This window comes from Pelophylax lessonae, assembly GCF_965119305.1.
Source record: "Pelophylax lessonae genome assembly, chromosome: 9".
In the NCBI taxonomy this organism is placed as follows: Eukaryota; Metazoa; Chordata; class Amphibia; order Anura; family Ranidae; genus Pelophylax; species Pelophylax lessonae.
In genome coordinates, this window is record NC_138776.1 from 146,926,263 (window position 1) to 146,940,721 (window position 14,459).

Here is a 14,459-nt window from a genome sequence, read left to right on the forward strand (position 1 = left end):
CAGAGGTGGTAGAACTGAATTCCACCAAGTTCCAGCTGAAAAAAGCTCTGCTGTATACAGTATGTACTTGTTAGTGATTGCTGTATAAGTTTTGTTATAATCACAATCTGTGCGGGTGATGTGAATGTCTTTCATTTCAGATACAATTGTAAAGAAGAGTTCCAGATTCATGATGATTTGCATAAAGCAGGTTACTCGGTTGGGAGGATTTCTGAGACAATGCCAGAACACTATCTTGTACAGGTATGTCCTATACAGTATATTATGATGTTTATTGGGAATATTTCTTCTCTCTGCTTGCCAGGGGGATCACTATCATTCAAACAGAAGTGACCACCATTGCTGGATCCTTCAATAAAGAGAAATCTATCACAAACTGCAACAAAAAAAAAAGCCTAAAAGTGTAATCCCTTTATTATTCTATCCAAAAAAAGAATTGACTGAAGTTCCTCTTTAAATCATTTGTGTGTTTTTTTTATGTTGTTAAGATGATGATGCAGGTACCTTTTTGGTGTTTGTGCACACTGAGCTTTTATTTCTATAACATCCTGGTACCTTCAAATTCTGCCATGTTTTGTTAAAGGAAAAAAAAAAAACCCACACCTCTTATGGTCATGCTATGGACTACCACTTTCTACTCTCATCATTTTCCCTGTTGACCTAAGTGCAGGAGGTGGCCTAACTGGCAAAGAGAATTGTACTCGCTGTCATGGATTTCTGTCACACAGGAATGCTTTAGAGAATAAACACCTGAAGTGTTTGAAATATTATTTTCCTGCCAAATTAGTTCATTAAAAATAAAAGCCAATGAGCTTGCTAAAAATAGAAGTTGTCTTCCATATCCTACGTAAACCAGAATGCTGACGTGATGTAGGGTGTGTATATTTGACCAATATTTTTGTCTGCCATTTGTGATTTTATTAAAAAATAGAAAAAAAAAACAAAACTAAAGTTACATTGTGTAAGCTAGTGGCTTAGTAAGGATAAGTTTGCTTAAATGGTAGTCTAATATAGGCACATACCATGGGTGCTGCGTGTGTTCCTTATTATAACTTGACTTCATACCTGTTCTATGCCACTGATTCAGAAAGTATTAAAGCCAGAGAAAGCTCGGTAAGTAGGAATCTAAGTCTTGCACATGGGTCAGCTGATCCAAGTCAGCATAATTGCAGCCATATTTCCTCTGCCTAGGCAGCCCAGGTACAGTGTATAGCCTTAGGTTACGACTAAGCAGACGTTTATCCGTGAAACGCGTCAACTACTGTGCGTTCATCTCTTGTCTCTGACTATATTATGGATACACTTTGAATTGATTTTATTTTTTGGATACGAATAAAACAGATTTTATATTTTTCACCTTCAAGTTGGAGTGCGGCTATTTCTCGCTATACATTACAGTGTATAGCCTGTCATTGATGTGAATTGCTGTGTGCCGCTGTACTGTACTTGTGTATACAGCTGTGCAGTAGAAGAAGAAATACAAAAATATATATCTTTTGCATATCTCGTACGCTGTACATTTTGTTTATGATGCAAGTGTTAATCTGCTCGCAGACATAAATGACAATAAAAGGTTGTATACTGCGCCTGGGATGCCCGGGCAGAGGAAAGATGGCTGCTTTTATGCTGAATGAGCATAGCCGGCCCGTCGTGTGTCAGGGCTCACTGAAAGGAGACCAGCAATGGCAATCACTGCATTTTGCTCATCCAGGATATCACTAAAATACCTGTCATGCTGTTATCAGTTACTTTGTTATATAGTTATATATGTTTTTTCTTTGTGTCAGGGAAAATATTTCATGGTTCATGATGTGTACAGCAAGCTAGATGTTTTAAACACAACAAGCAGTTGTGGGGCACCTAATTTCCGTCAAGCCAAAGGAGGTTATGAAGTCTATGGAATGGGCCAGCCCAGCCTTAATGGTTTTAAGCAAGTGTTACAGAAGCTACAGAATGATGGACACAAGGTATGAAAATGGGAGAAAGGCATGTCTTTATTTACTGATCACATAGACAACAGAAACAGTACCATGACACTGGTCTAATGGTTCTTAATCCACAGTTCTATCCAAGGTTCTTTTGTTTTAACTGTGGTAAAATACTTGTACATTAATGTTCTCCCACACATAGCACTATAGAAAGCATCATATCAGGGTAAAGGTGCACAACAAAGCTGTTCGGCAGCAGTAGTCTTTGAACCAAATTCTCAGACATTTCAAAATTTCTGAGAACATTTCATTGGCTTAATCTTGAGCATGCCAATAGTTTTCAAGCCCTTTCTGTATTGATTTGACACCAGCTTCCCTGTTCTACCACTCACTGATATGTGTGCATTTCTCAACGGCTTAACCTGTCTGAAAGCAAGAACAATTTACCTCATCACTACATTAATGGAAAATATAGGTGATTGGTTTATATAATTTTGTGGTACTCACTCTTCTAGCTTTGGGTAAAGTGGAAAATGGTTAAAACCACTGTCGGGTTTTAATTGCGCTCTGTCTTAAGTTGAGTTGCCCATCAGTCCCTGAGATGGTGACACCTCTCATGGGGACAAGAAATGAGGCAGATCTCCCAAAGACAGGAATAAACTACTGCCAGAGCAAAGGTTTTGACCTTCCCCACTTATAGAATTTGGCTAGAGTTCACTTTAAAATTGTTAAGTAAAGTAAAAGGGAACTATTCTATAAATTTACAATTTATGTAAGAACCTTTTGTAGGACCATTGAATATTTTTGTTAACAATATGTCATTGCAGTTTTAGAATAACATTATTTAAAATAAAATATAGTTTTAGACTACTGCAATACAGGATTATTTATAGAATGAATAAAACAGACCTTGCATCAAATTGCAAGGTCCGCTTAGATGTTTCACTACTGACCTGACCCCACTATGTACAAAACGCTGCAAAAAAAAAAAAAAAAAAAACAGAAAAAACACAGATGAAAAAAGTTTGAATATACTGTATACTTACACCTTGACTTCTGCCTGTGCTGCCTACGCAAGGGTGACATCAAAGACCTTCCAAGGGGATCCCAGGAATGATGAGGATCCCATATTTTATGAGATGATGCTTTGGCACTTTGTAAGAATGTCTTCTTGTGAAGTTGGGATCCTTAGTGTTCTCAGGATCAATCATGTCGAAATGCCTATGTCACTGTCTCCTAGGCACTAAGGGCAGTAGTCGGGGGTGTAAGGTAAGTATATGTATTTTATTTATATACATTCCTCTGATATGTGTGTGTGTGTTTTTTTTTTTTAATGCGCTATTTTTATGTGTGTGTGTAGGGGGGGTGGGGGGGGGAGGGGGTGTCCAACTGTTAACAACTATACAGTATACAATCTGATTGTACAGTCTCCTTTAGATCTACCATCAAAAATGTAGTGTGTGGGCCTTTGCAATTGGATACAAATGTACAACTTCAAATGTAATGGACTGGGTTTTTTTTGTCTGCATATTAGTTTTGATAACTAATGGCGATGGTAAAGAGATTGTACAATTTAGATATTAGATTGCATAATGCACAACATGCCCCCCTTTTTAAGTATATTTACTGTGATTTACTTAATAGTTTTTTTTTATTTTTTAATGATCCTGCAGGAATGCATGTTTTTCTGTGTCCGTGAGGAGCCAGTTGTGTTCCTGAAGTTAGAAGATGACTTTGTGCCTTACACTCCTAGAAAAAAGGAGAATTTGCATGAAAATTTGCACAATTTGGAGAAAGGCCCACGAGTGGAGAATCTGGAAATTGCTATTCGAAAAGAGGTATCCTAACTGCATATTTCATTCCTAACTCTTATAGGGTTCAGTTTTTTTGTTTTCCACTTATACTTCAGTATGCTCAAAACAGAAACATCATCGAACATAGTATAGGTATATAGGTAAAATATTTCAAAATATTAAGATGCCAATTACTGAAGTTTTTTTTTTTTACACAGTTAATGTTATTATTTCAAACACCCACTCAGTTTAAAAGGCAAGTCCACACAATAGTGACGTTTTTATTATAGGTGACAAGCGATACCATAGAACTTTGCTGTTTTTCCGGGTGTTCTTGTCCTTCTATTCTTGGACCTGCTTCTCCTGATGTATACATTATAATATTAACCTCTTCCTTACCGCTGGACGTCATATGACGTCCTGGGCTTTGAGTGGGGATATCTGAATGATGCCTGCTATCCAGCAGTCCCATGGATATGCCTCCAGGGCGCCAGTGGTGGACCTGCCAATTCTGGTGTTCAATGGATAATGCCAATTGAGCTCCATGGTCTGTTTCTGAGTGTTTGGTCAGAGACATACACACCAGTGGTCTGTCGGAAGTCATTTTGTAGGGCTCTGGCAGTGCTCATCCTGTTCCTCTTTACACAAAGGAGCAGATACCGGTCCTGCTGATGGGTTCCTCTACGGCCCTGTCTAGCTCTCCTAGAGTAACTGCCTGCCTCCTAGAATCTCCTCCATGCTCTTGAGACTGTGCTGGGAGACACAGCAAACCTTCTGGCAATGCCTTGTGTTTATGTGCCATGCTGGAGGAGTTGGACTGCCTGTGCAACTTCTATAGGGTCCAATACCATCTCATTACCAGTAGTGACACTGACCCTAGCCAAATGTAAAAATAGTGAAAAACAGTCAGAAAAGATGGGATGGGGAAAATAATGTCAGTGGCCTTCACCTGTAAAACCATTCCTGTTTTGAAGGTTGTCTCATTGTTGCCCATCTAGTGCACCTGTTGGTAATTTTTGTTAACCCCAAAGTAGCTTAAACTGATTAACAACCCCCTCTGCTACTTAACTGACCAGACCAATATCCCAGGAGTTTAATTGACTTGATGCTATACTCTGATTAAAAAGTGTTCCTTCAATTTTTTGAGCAGTGTATATCAATCATTGACATTCTGAATGTCAAGTGTCAATGTAAAGCTAATAGTGGAATAACTATAGCCACAGTAGCTCATGCAGCTGCCATGGAGCCTGGGAGTGAGAGTGGGCCCCACTAGGGAGGTTGTAATATCAACAAACACAGAAGATATAGCCTAGTACACATTGGTAGTTTTTTTTTTTTTTTTTGGATTAAACTGGCAGGGCTGAGCAAAAAAAAAAAACAAAAAAAACCTGACAGCTCAAGATTAGCCGCTGTACTAACTATCTGAAGTTGGTACAGCTCTATTGTGTTCTGACAGGAGGACATCTCCCCTGCACAGCCGGCTTCTGTAGGACCGACTGTAGTACACACAGGCCGAATGTTGGCAGGTTTTTATTGAACCGATGCCGCCCCACATTTCGCTCGTGTGTACTAGGCTTAATTGTGCAAGTAACACAAGCCTAGTACTGTATCATTAACCCTGATCCCCCAAAGTCTCCATTCTAGAAGCACTGACAGTCACCCCTGCAGGGAAGTCTTTGGGATCATGCAGTCTGTGAGTAGATCTATTGCCTTCAGAACTTCTGATCATCTTGGCTCTCCGATATTAAACCTGTATACTTGACATAGTCCTTTGGGGGGCCAAAAAATCCCAAAGAATTTCCTAAAGCTAGGTATATACTGAATTTCCACTGGTCCCTCAGAAATTATGCTATGTAGGTGAAATTGCTGGCCCCCTCCTGCCCAACATCCTTTGATTAAAAAATGGAAGGAGCCATGTGTTTGTCTAAACGTGCCTGCACCCAGTTGCCACTGCTTGAGTATTCTGACAGCAAACCAGTATCTGTTTAGTGGCCAGTTTAAGCTAAAAAATTAATTTGAGGTTTGTATATCTGCAAAACAAGACACAGTTTATAGAAGTTCTAATTAAATTTATAGAGTAATTTTTCATAGGAGCATGGACAATTATGTAATAATATAACAAAAAACACAATATTCCTCTCTTGCTAGCTGGGGTGGTGGAATAGCTTAGAATTTATACCAAAGCCCAAAAAGCTTATAAAGTCAAAACAGATCAGTTGATGCTGAAAAATACCAATGAGATACTGAGTCTGTAAGATTTAAAGCGGATCTCCAGATTTCCTAAAATAGTTTATTTGGATCAAACTGTTGCAAACAAACTATTCCCTCCTTAAGTGCTGCATTGGCTCTAAGCACAGTATGAACTGTATGTATTTTCAGATACATACAGTACACAGTGTTGGGTTCTGGCAGTGACACAGACTTCCCTTCTGGCTGAACTGCGCTCAGCTATGCAGAGGCAGCTTTGTATTCTGTGAATGAATATAAAGCTTCCTCCTAATTGGCTGAGGCGCACAGGCAGGCAGATGATGTCAAAATCTAGAACTCAGCCAAGTAGACAACACCTGGCCTAACTAGTTGTTTTCAAAGACTTACAGAGGACAGTCCCATTTCAACAGGTGACTTCAGCCCATAAACATTTACTGCTTTTAGGGAGTTGTAACATTATCCCCAGAAGGAACCAATGCCTGTAACCTAGATTCTCGGCCCCTATTATTATAGAGTTGTCTTCGTTGGCGGCCTCTATAGCTCTGACTGGTAGGGTTGAGACCTCCAATGTGTGCACAGGGGGCTCCTTGAGTCCACTTCAGACTTTTTCATGGTTTATGCAAAAATAATGGAGCAATCTGCTAGCTGAGGCTCTAAGCAAGCTCGAGCACCATCCATGGCAAAGTCTTATTCTGACCCTACTGGGCCTCCATTGCCAAGAGTTTCTGAGGCTCATATTACCATTTCTAATTCAGAGTCCTCACAGTCTGCAGTGGCATCACTGGGGTTGGTGAAACCTGGTGTGGTAAAACATGGCGTCACCCTTACAAATGCCCCCATCAGGCTTTTTCCCATCTGCTGGACGCTGGGCCGGCATAGATGGGGGTGACATATCGTGGTTGGACACCTCTCTGGCGGTTGTCCAGGTGCAGTCTGCACCCTCATAGTGATGCCACTGACAGTCTGTATTTGATCAAATTCCTTATGTCTCATATTTACAAAGAGTTGCTTCTAACCTGATTAATGAAGTAAGTTTTCCCTGTATTTAGAGAATCAGCCCGCTGTTTCAGGCCTAGGGCCTCTAGGAGGACTGGAAACTTATAGAATCTTGGGCCACTACTGACAACGTAAAGGAGCTTTTCTTCTTTGATATGCTAAGTGAAAAACCAGCACAGCAAGAGCTTCTTGAAGTAAAACTGCCTTATTTGACATTAGAACAGCATGTCATGTAAAGGAAGTTTTACATCAAGAAGCTTCTGGTGTGTTGGCAATATACTTTTCTTCTATTTCTGTTTGCCATCCAGGTGTTGCTACAAGTACCCTATTAGGGGACATCTGTCTGGTGTGTTATGTAGATGCATACTTGTTTTTTGTGAAGTGGTCAATGCCCACTGTAGACACTCCAGTTATCCACGTTAACAAGCATACCGCTGAACAGTTTGATGCGTTTTTGCCATTGGGGATTTTACTGACAGACAGCTGGGCTCCCTTTATGTATGTCTTAGTTTAAATTAAATAGAGTGGTTTTATATCCCCTGTTGGTGGTAACTTTCATTTGTGAAACCATGTCTCAATGGGACAAATCCCTTTAATGGGAACCCCTCCATCACAGTGACTAGCCTTCATGTCCTGGAGCTTTTGAAACAAATGTCTGGAGCCCTGCTTTAATGACCACTAACAAGTATCCAAGCTTGTGTATCACATGAGGGTGATGTCTGTTCATTTGCGCTGGGGCACTTTGACTATGTGCCTGGGACGTGAAGGGTGTGCACATGGAACATCTCATTTACTTGCCCTTTTTAGGAAAACATCTCTTCAGACCTGCCCTTGCCAATGTCATTCCAGATGCTACAGTCAGTGATGATGTGTGTTTTATAAAGTCCAAAGTCAGCGCAGCCTTCTATCAGGAAATTCTAGAGCACTACATGCTTCCCTCTGTTGACCAGCTTTATGGAGATGCTGATTTCATTTTCCAGCAGGACTTGGCACTCGCCCACACTGCCAAAGGTACCAATAATGATCTTGGTATCACACTGCTTAATTGGCCAGCAAACTCGCCTGACCTAAACCGCATAGAGAATCTGTGGGGTACTGTCAAGAGGAAGATGAGACACCAGACTTAACAATGCAGATGAGCTGAAAGCCATCAAAGCAACCTGGGCTACCATAACACCTCAGCAGTGCCACAGTCTGATCTCCTCATTCCCACACCGCATTAATGCAGTAATGCATGCAAGTTTTTTTTTTTTTTAAACGATAGTTTTTACAGGAGCAGTGAATTTAATGATGCTTAAAGTAAAACAATAAAAATGAACAGTTCCTTTAAATATCATGCCTGGGGGGTCCCCTTAATGTGCCTGTAAAGTGACGCATTTGTACCAGGTATGGAGCCTGCTGCAACAATACTGACATTTCTAAAGGAAAAACTGTTGTTTAAACTTGCTTGCGGCTGTAATGTATTGTCTGCTCCCGGCAATACAGATAAAAAAATGTAAAAAACGGCGTGGGGTCCTCCCCAAATTCCATACCAGACCCTTATCCGAGCATGGAGCCTGGCAGGTCAGGAAAGGGGAGGGGATGAGCCAGTCCACATGCCCTCAACATGGGGGGGGGGGGGTGGTTGGGTGCTTTGTTTGGGGTAGAGGGGCCCCAAAGCACCATCCCTATGTTGAGGGCAAGTGGCCTGGTATGGTTTAGGAGGGGGCATGCTTGGATAAGGGTATGTTATGGATTTTGGGGGGACCCCACACTTTTTTTTTTTTTTTTATATGGTGTGGAGTTCCCCTTAAAATCTGTACCAGACCCAAAGGGCCTGGTATGGATTTTTTTTTGAGGGGGGGGGGGTGGGGGGACTCTGCCCTGTTTTTTAAAAACATTTTGGCGTGGAATTAACCACTTCAATACAGGCCACTTTCACCCCCTTCCTGCCCAGGCCAATTTTCAGCTTTCAGCGCTGTCACACTTTGAATGACAATTGCGCAGTCATGCTACACTGTACCCAAATTACATTTTAATTATTTTTTTACACAAATAGAGATTTCTTTTGGTGGTTTTTTTTAATTTTTTAGTAAAAAAAAAAAAAAACTGAATATTTTGAAAAAATATTTTTTTTTCTTAATTTTGCTCAGTAAATTTTGTAAATAAGCAATTTTTCTCCTTCACTGATGTGCGCTGATGAGGCAGCACTGATAAGATGGCACTGATGAGGTGGCACCGATAGGTGACACTGATGGGCACTGGCGGGTGGCACAGATGGGCGTCACTGATGGGCAGCACAGATGGGCGTCACTGATGGGCAGCACAGATGGGCACTCACTGGCAGCACCGTGGGCACTGATTGAGGACGCTGTGGGCACTGATTGGGGTCACTGATGGGCATTGGTTGGTGTGTCTGATGGATGACTTAAGGGCACTGTTTTTACTTTACTGTAATCAGGGTACTGATAATCAGTGCCCTGATTACCTGTCCTAGACTCCCCTTTGAGGAGGAGCTGTTGATCGGCTCTCCTCGCCACACACGCTGTCAGTGTGAGGCAAGGACTGCCGATAAACAGCACTTCCTCATTTACATGTGACCGGCTGTGATTGGACACATCCGATCACATGGGTAAAGAGCCACGTCATTGGCTCTTTACCAAGATCGTGGTTGCGCCCTGTCCTAGGAATACGGCACAGCCACGATTGACGCGCTGCTCGCCCCTGCTCTGGGGCACCATCATATGACGTCTCCCTCAGAACGAGAGTCGCACTGCTCCGCCATCATTTGATGGTGGGCGGGCAAGTGGTTAAAGTCTATACCAGACCCAAAAGGGCCTGGTAAAGATTTTTTTTGGGGGGGGGGACCTATGATGTTTTTTTTTTTTTTTTTAATTCTGTCATAGGATTTCCTTTAACCACTTAAATACAGGGCACTTTTAGGCCTTCCTGCCTTCCTGCCTTTCAGCTTTCAGAGCTCATTGGCATCTATGGGAAATGTTGGTCAGCACTTGACATAGCACAGCTCCCGGTCTTTAACATTGGCATCTATGGGAAATATTGGTCAGCTTGACATGGCACCGCTCCCGAACTATAAGTGACAGGGATACCAAACTTAAGGAGCCCCAAGAGGGGCCCAGGACTACAACATATTCATACATTTTAAAAGTGCAGTATGCCTGTACACTACACTGACTGCACTAAACATGCTATCCGCTAACTACCTGTCTAATCTTTATTGTCACACACGATACACGGCTGCCTCACAACCAGCAGCCTTATATAGTGTGGGGAATGGACTTAGCCCCTGAGACATAATTTGCTAAAGGCACCCTGCCTTTGGCCAATCATGGCTCTGACAGGACATTGTGCTGTGATTGGCCAAAGCATACAGGCCAGGTGCATGCTTTGGCCAATCATTAGCAATCAATGCACTGCAACAGCGCAGTGCAGTATGGGGCTCTCATCAGCGGGCCAACTTCCCGCCAAGCACCCCATCTGTTCGTGTGTTCTGCGGACACACAAACAGCTGATGTTTCGAGTCTAAATTACATTCGGTTCCGGCACAGAGCCCATCCCTCCTAATGGCAGTCACTGGCCATATACTATATAAATATATACTATATAAGTAATTATTTTAATTATTCTAATTTGTTTACAGTAGTGTACACATTCTTGTTTCTTTTGCACACAACTGTATTTTGTTTAAAAGAAAGTTAGTGGTCAAAAAATTGGCCTATTTATATTTTGTCTTCTGCTTTTATTATGGATTGTACAAGTTATTTATTCTTTTCTTTTTAAAGCTTTATGACTTTGCCCAGCTCAGTGGGAACAGTTATTTTGTATATAATGACATTGAACATTTTAAAGATGAACCTCACTCCATTAAGATCGAATGTGAAGAAGATACGCATGTAACAGAAGAAGTATACAACAGACCTGTGTTTTTACTGCCATCCTACAGGTAACACTTAACATGGAGTGAAAAAGCTTGTCATTACAGGCAAACCTGCTTGGCTTGCAAAGAAAGTAAATCTCCTAAAGTAATTCTTACTGGCTTTTACTTTCTTAATCCTATTTATCCTGTTTAATTTATTCATAAATGATCTAGAGGAGGGGATATCTAGTACAATCTCAGTATTTGCGGATGATACTAAACTAAGCATGCCAATATCTTCTATGCAGGATGTGGAAACCTTACAAGCAGACCTGAACAAAATTATGGGGTGGGCAACTACATGGCAGATGAGGTTTAATGTTGAAAAATGTAAAGTAATGCACCTGGGTGCCAGAAACCAGAAAGCAAGCTACTCACTAGGGGGGGAACCTCTGAGTGAGTCTAGGATGGAAAAGGACCTGGGGGTACTGGTAGACAACAGGCTTGGCAGTGGCATGCAATGCCAAGCCGCTGCAAGCAAAGCCAACAGAATACTGGCATGTATAAAAAAGGGGATTCACTCCAGAAATAAAGAGATTATTCTCCCTCTCTACAAGACCCTGGTCCGGCCACATCTGGAGTATGCTGTCCAGTTCTGGGCACCGGTCCTCAGGAAGGATGTGCTGGAACTGGAAAGAGTCCAGAGAAGGGCAACAAAAATAATTAGGGGAATGGAGGGCATCAGCTATGAGGAAAGACTACAAGCACTGAACTTATTCTCTCTGGAGAAGAGACGATTGAGGGGGGATATGATATCAATGTACAAATACTGTACTGGCAACCCTAGCATAAGGAACAAACTATTCAGAGAAAGGGAATACATTAAGACACGTGGCCACTCACTAAAACTAGAGGAAAGGCGATTTAACCTTGTAAGGGGTTCTTCACTGTCAGAGCAGTAAGGCTGTGGAATTCTCTTCCGCAAACAGTCATATCAGCAGGGAGCATCGATAGTTTCAAAAAGCTATTAGATGGGCACCTTAAAGACCACAACATACAGGGGTATACAATGTACAGTTAACAGCAAACACTCACACACACATCATAGGTTGAACTGGATGGACTGTTGTCTTTTTTCATCACTAACTATGTAACTATCTTCCTAGCTTAGTGACTAGTTCAAATTTTCTTTTATTGAACATTTAATATTTTCAAAAAAATTGAATGTTCTGTCTATCCTCCTAGGTACCATCGGTTACCCTTGCCTGTGGATGGCGCACCACTAGAATCCCAGTTTGATGCTTTTGTAAATGTTCTCAGGGTAAGTAAAGCACCTACTTTTATTCCCCCTTCTCTGATCTGGCTATAAAATATAATATTTACATTTGTAAATGCAGTGTAAATGTAACATTTTGGTATTATTCATACATGTGACAACCTAGTGAATTTATATGTTATAATATTTTTTTTTTTTTTTTAGTTTAATGCGATATTAAAGGATATAGTTCACAAAATCAAAACAAGCAAATCATTTTTTTTCAGTCCGTGCCAACATATTTTTCTTAACCAACGAATCAAGCACAAAATACCCAGCAATTGAGGTTCTTTACTTCTCCTTTTTCAAACCATAATCTAGTTCACAAAATCAGAACATGCAAAACATTTTTTTCAGTCCATGCCAAAATAATGTTTTTTTTAAAAAAAACCTATAAATCAGGCACAAAATACCCAGCACGGAGTTTCTTTACTTCTCCTTTTTCAAAACATAATCTTGACCCTAATGTTGCTTTACAAAGTTCAGGCAAAAATCACTTTCAATCAGTTTCAATTGCAAACATTGAACAACTTAATTGTAACCTTCCCCCTTTGTGTAACGCATTATAAGGTTAGATAAAACATGTGCCCATGTTGGAGAAAATACTAGATTGAATGCTAGTTTTCTTGAGGGGTGGTATGGAAGCAGTGTACTCATGTGAAAGGAAAATAAAGCTATTTGCACACGACACCATTATAAACAGGTGATCGGTACAAATAAAGGATTTATTTGTCACTGTTAAAGTGGAACATTACCCATAACAACCTGATAAAAATAATTTTAGCTAGAAACGTATGTTCCACATTAATAATTACGCTACCAAAATGAGTGTTTATGTAAATTACCTCCAGCATTGTTCCTTTTTCTTCTTGCTGGAGGCTGCCATTTTTCTGAAGCCCAGAGCCCCTGAACAGCAGTAAATCTTTAGGCTGTCAGCAGCTCGGCTTCTTTAAATTTGGCACACTGCCAAAAAATGGGAAGCAACGGAGCATGTGCAGAGCAGGGTGAGACAGTGTATTACTGTTTTTTAGACAGCCTAGCCTCTTATCTTTAATGTATCATGTAGCTTCAAAAGGAGCCAGCCTAAAATAATCTCAAGGACTTAATGTGTACGTACATTTTGCAGAGATTCAGCTCTGAATTGTGACCAGTAGCAGGTATTGACGCACTGTTTTTATGGCCATGTATGGACTTGTTTTTGTTTCCATTATGATGGAATCACATTATCATTAGAACCCCTGTCATGCTTTTGTTGCCATCTGTATCCTAATGGGGAGCTTTCCCCTTACCTGCTGTTAGGACTGGATATCAGGGGGAATATCCAACATGTACACAAAGAATATACAGTATATGTAGTAAAGTGGACAAAGGTTAGTACATTCTTGATGCTGCCAACAATTGATGCTGCTATCAATTTCAATATTACCCATTTTTTTTTCTTAAAATGGTATATTTTCTCAGTTTAAACATTTGATATGAATAAAATATGGGGTTTTGAGATTTGCAAATCATTGCATTTAGTTTTCAGGTAGATTTTACACAGCCTCCCAACTATTTTGGAATTGGGTTATAAACATGTGCTATATTTGTTTATATAATTATTAGGATAAACAAATGGAAGAGGAGCTTGCATTTTACAATAATATATAGCAGAGGTGGGGGACTCGAGTCACATGACTTAAGTCAGACTTAAGTCACCTGTTTGAGGACTTGAGACTTGCTTGACTAAAATTAATAAAGGACTTGACTTGACTTTGACTTGGTATTCATGACTAGTGATGTCGCGAACATAAAATTCGCCGTTCGCGAACGGCGAACGCGAACATCAGCGAATGTTCGCGAACCGGCGAACATTGCGAACCGCCATAGACTTTAATAGGCAGGCGAATTTTAAAACCCACAGGGACTCTTTCTGGCCACAATAGTAATGGAAAAGTTGTTTCAAGGGGACAAACACCTGGACTGTGGCATGCCGGAGGGGGATCCATGGCAAAACTCCCATGGAAAATTACGTAGTTGACGCAGAGTCGGGTTTTATTCCATAAAGGGCATAAATCACCTAACATTCCTAAATTGTTTGGAATAACGTGCTTTAAAACATCCAGTGTGTGTATACGATCAGGTATGATGTTGTATCGATCAGGTAGTGTAAGGGTTACGCCCGCTTCACAGTGACAGACCAAACTCCCCGTTTAACGCACCGCAAACAACCGCAAACAGACCAGAACTGACCAAAATGGGACAGGAACTGGGCTTTAAGGGTTAGGGTTAGGGTTAGGTTTAGTGTTAGGGGCTAGGGTTAGGGTTACGGTGAGATACTTAGGGTTAGAGTTAGTAACCCTACCCCTACGCCTCTAACCCTA

At 40.9% G+C, this 14,459-nt stretch overlaps 1 protein-coding gene across 2 annotated transcripts in view; it reads left to right on the plus strand.

Moving 5' to 3' along the window:
* Nucleotides 1–14,459, plus strand: part of PALD1 (phosphatase domain containing paladin 1) — a 379,422-nt gene that overhangs the window by 191,438 nt on the left and 173,525 nt on the right. For both annotated transcript variants that reach the window (XM_082269285.1, XM_082269286.1), the window contains exons 3-7: nucleotides 141–243; nucleotides 1,788–1,967; nucleotides 3,602–3,766; nucleotides 10,708–10,868; nucleotides 12,027–12,102. In XM_082269285.1, coding sequence (XP_082125411.1) covers nucleotides 141–243; nucleotides 1,788–1,967; nucleotides 3,602–3,766; nucleotides 10,708–10,868; nucleotides 12,027–12,102 — 685 coding nt within the window. The remainder of the gene's footprint in view (nucleotides 1–140; nucleotides 244–1,787; nucleotides 1,968–3,601; nucleotides 3,767–10,707; nucleotides 10,869–12,026; nucleotides 12,103–14,459) is intronic.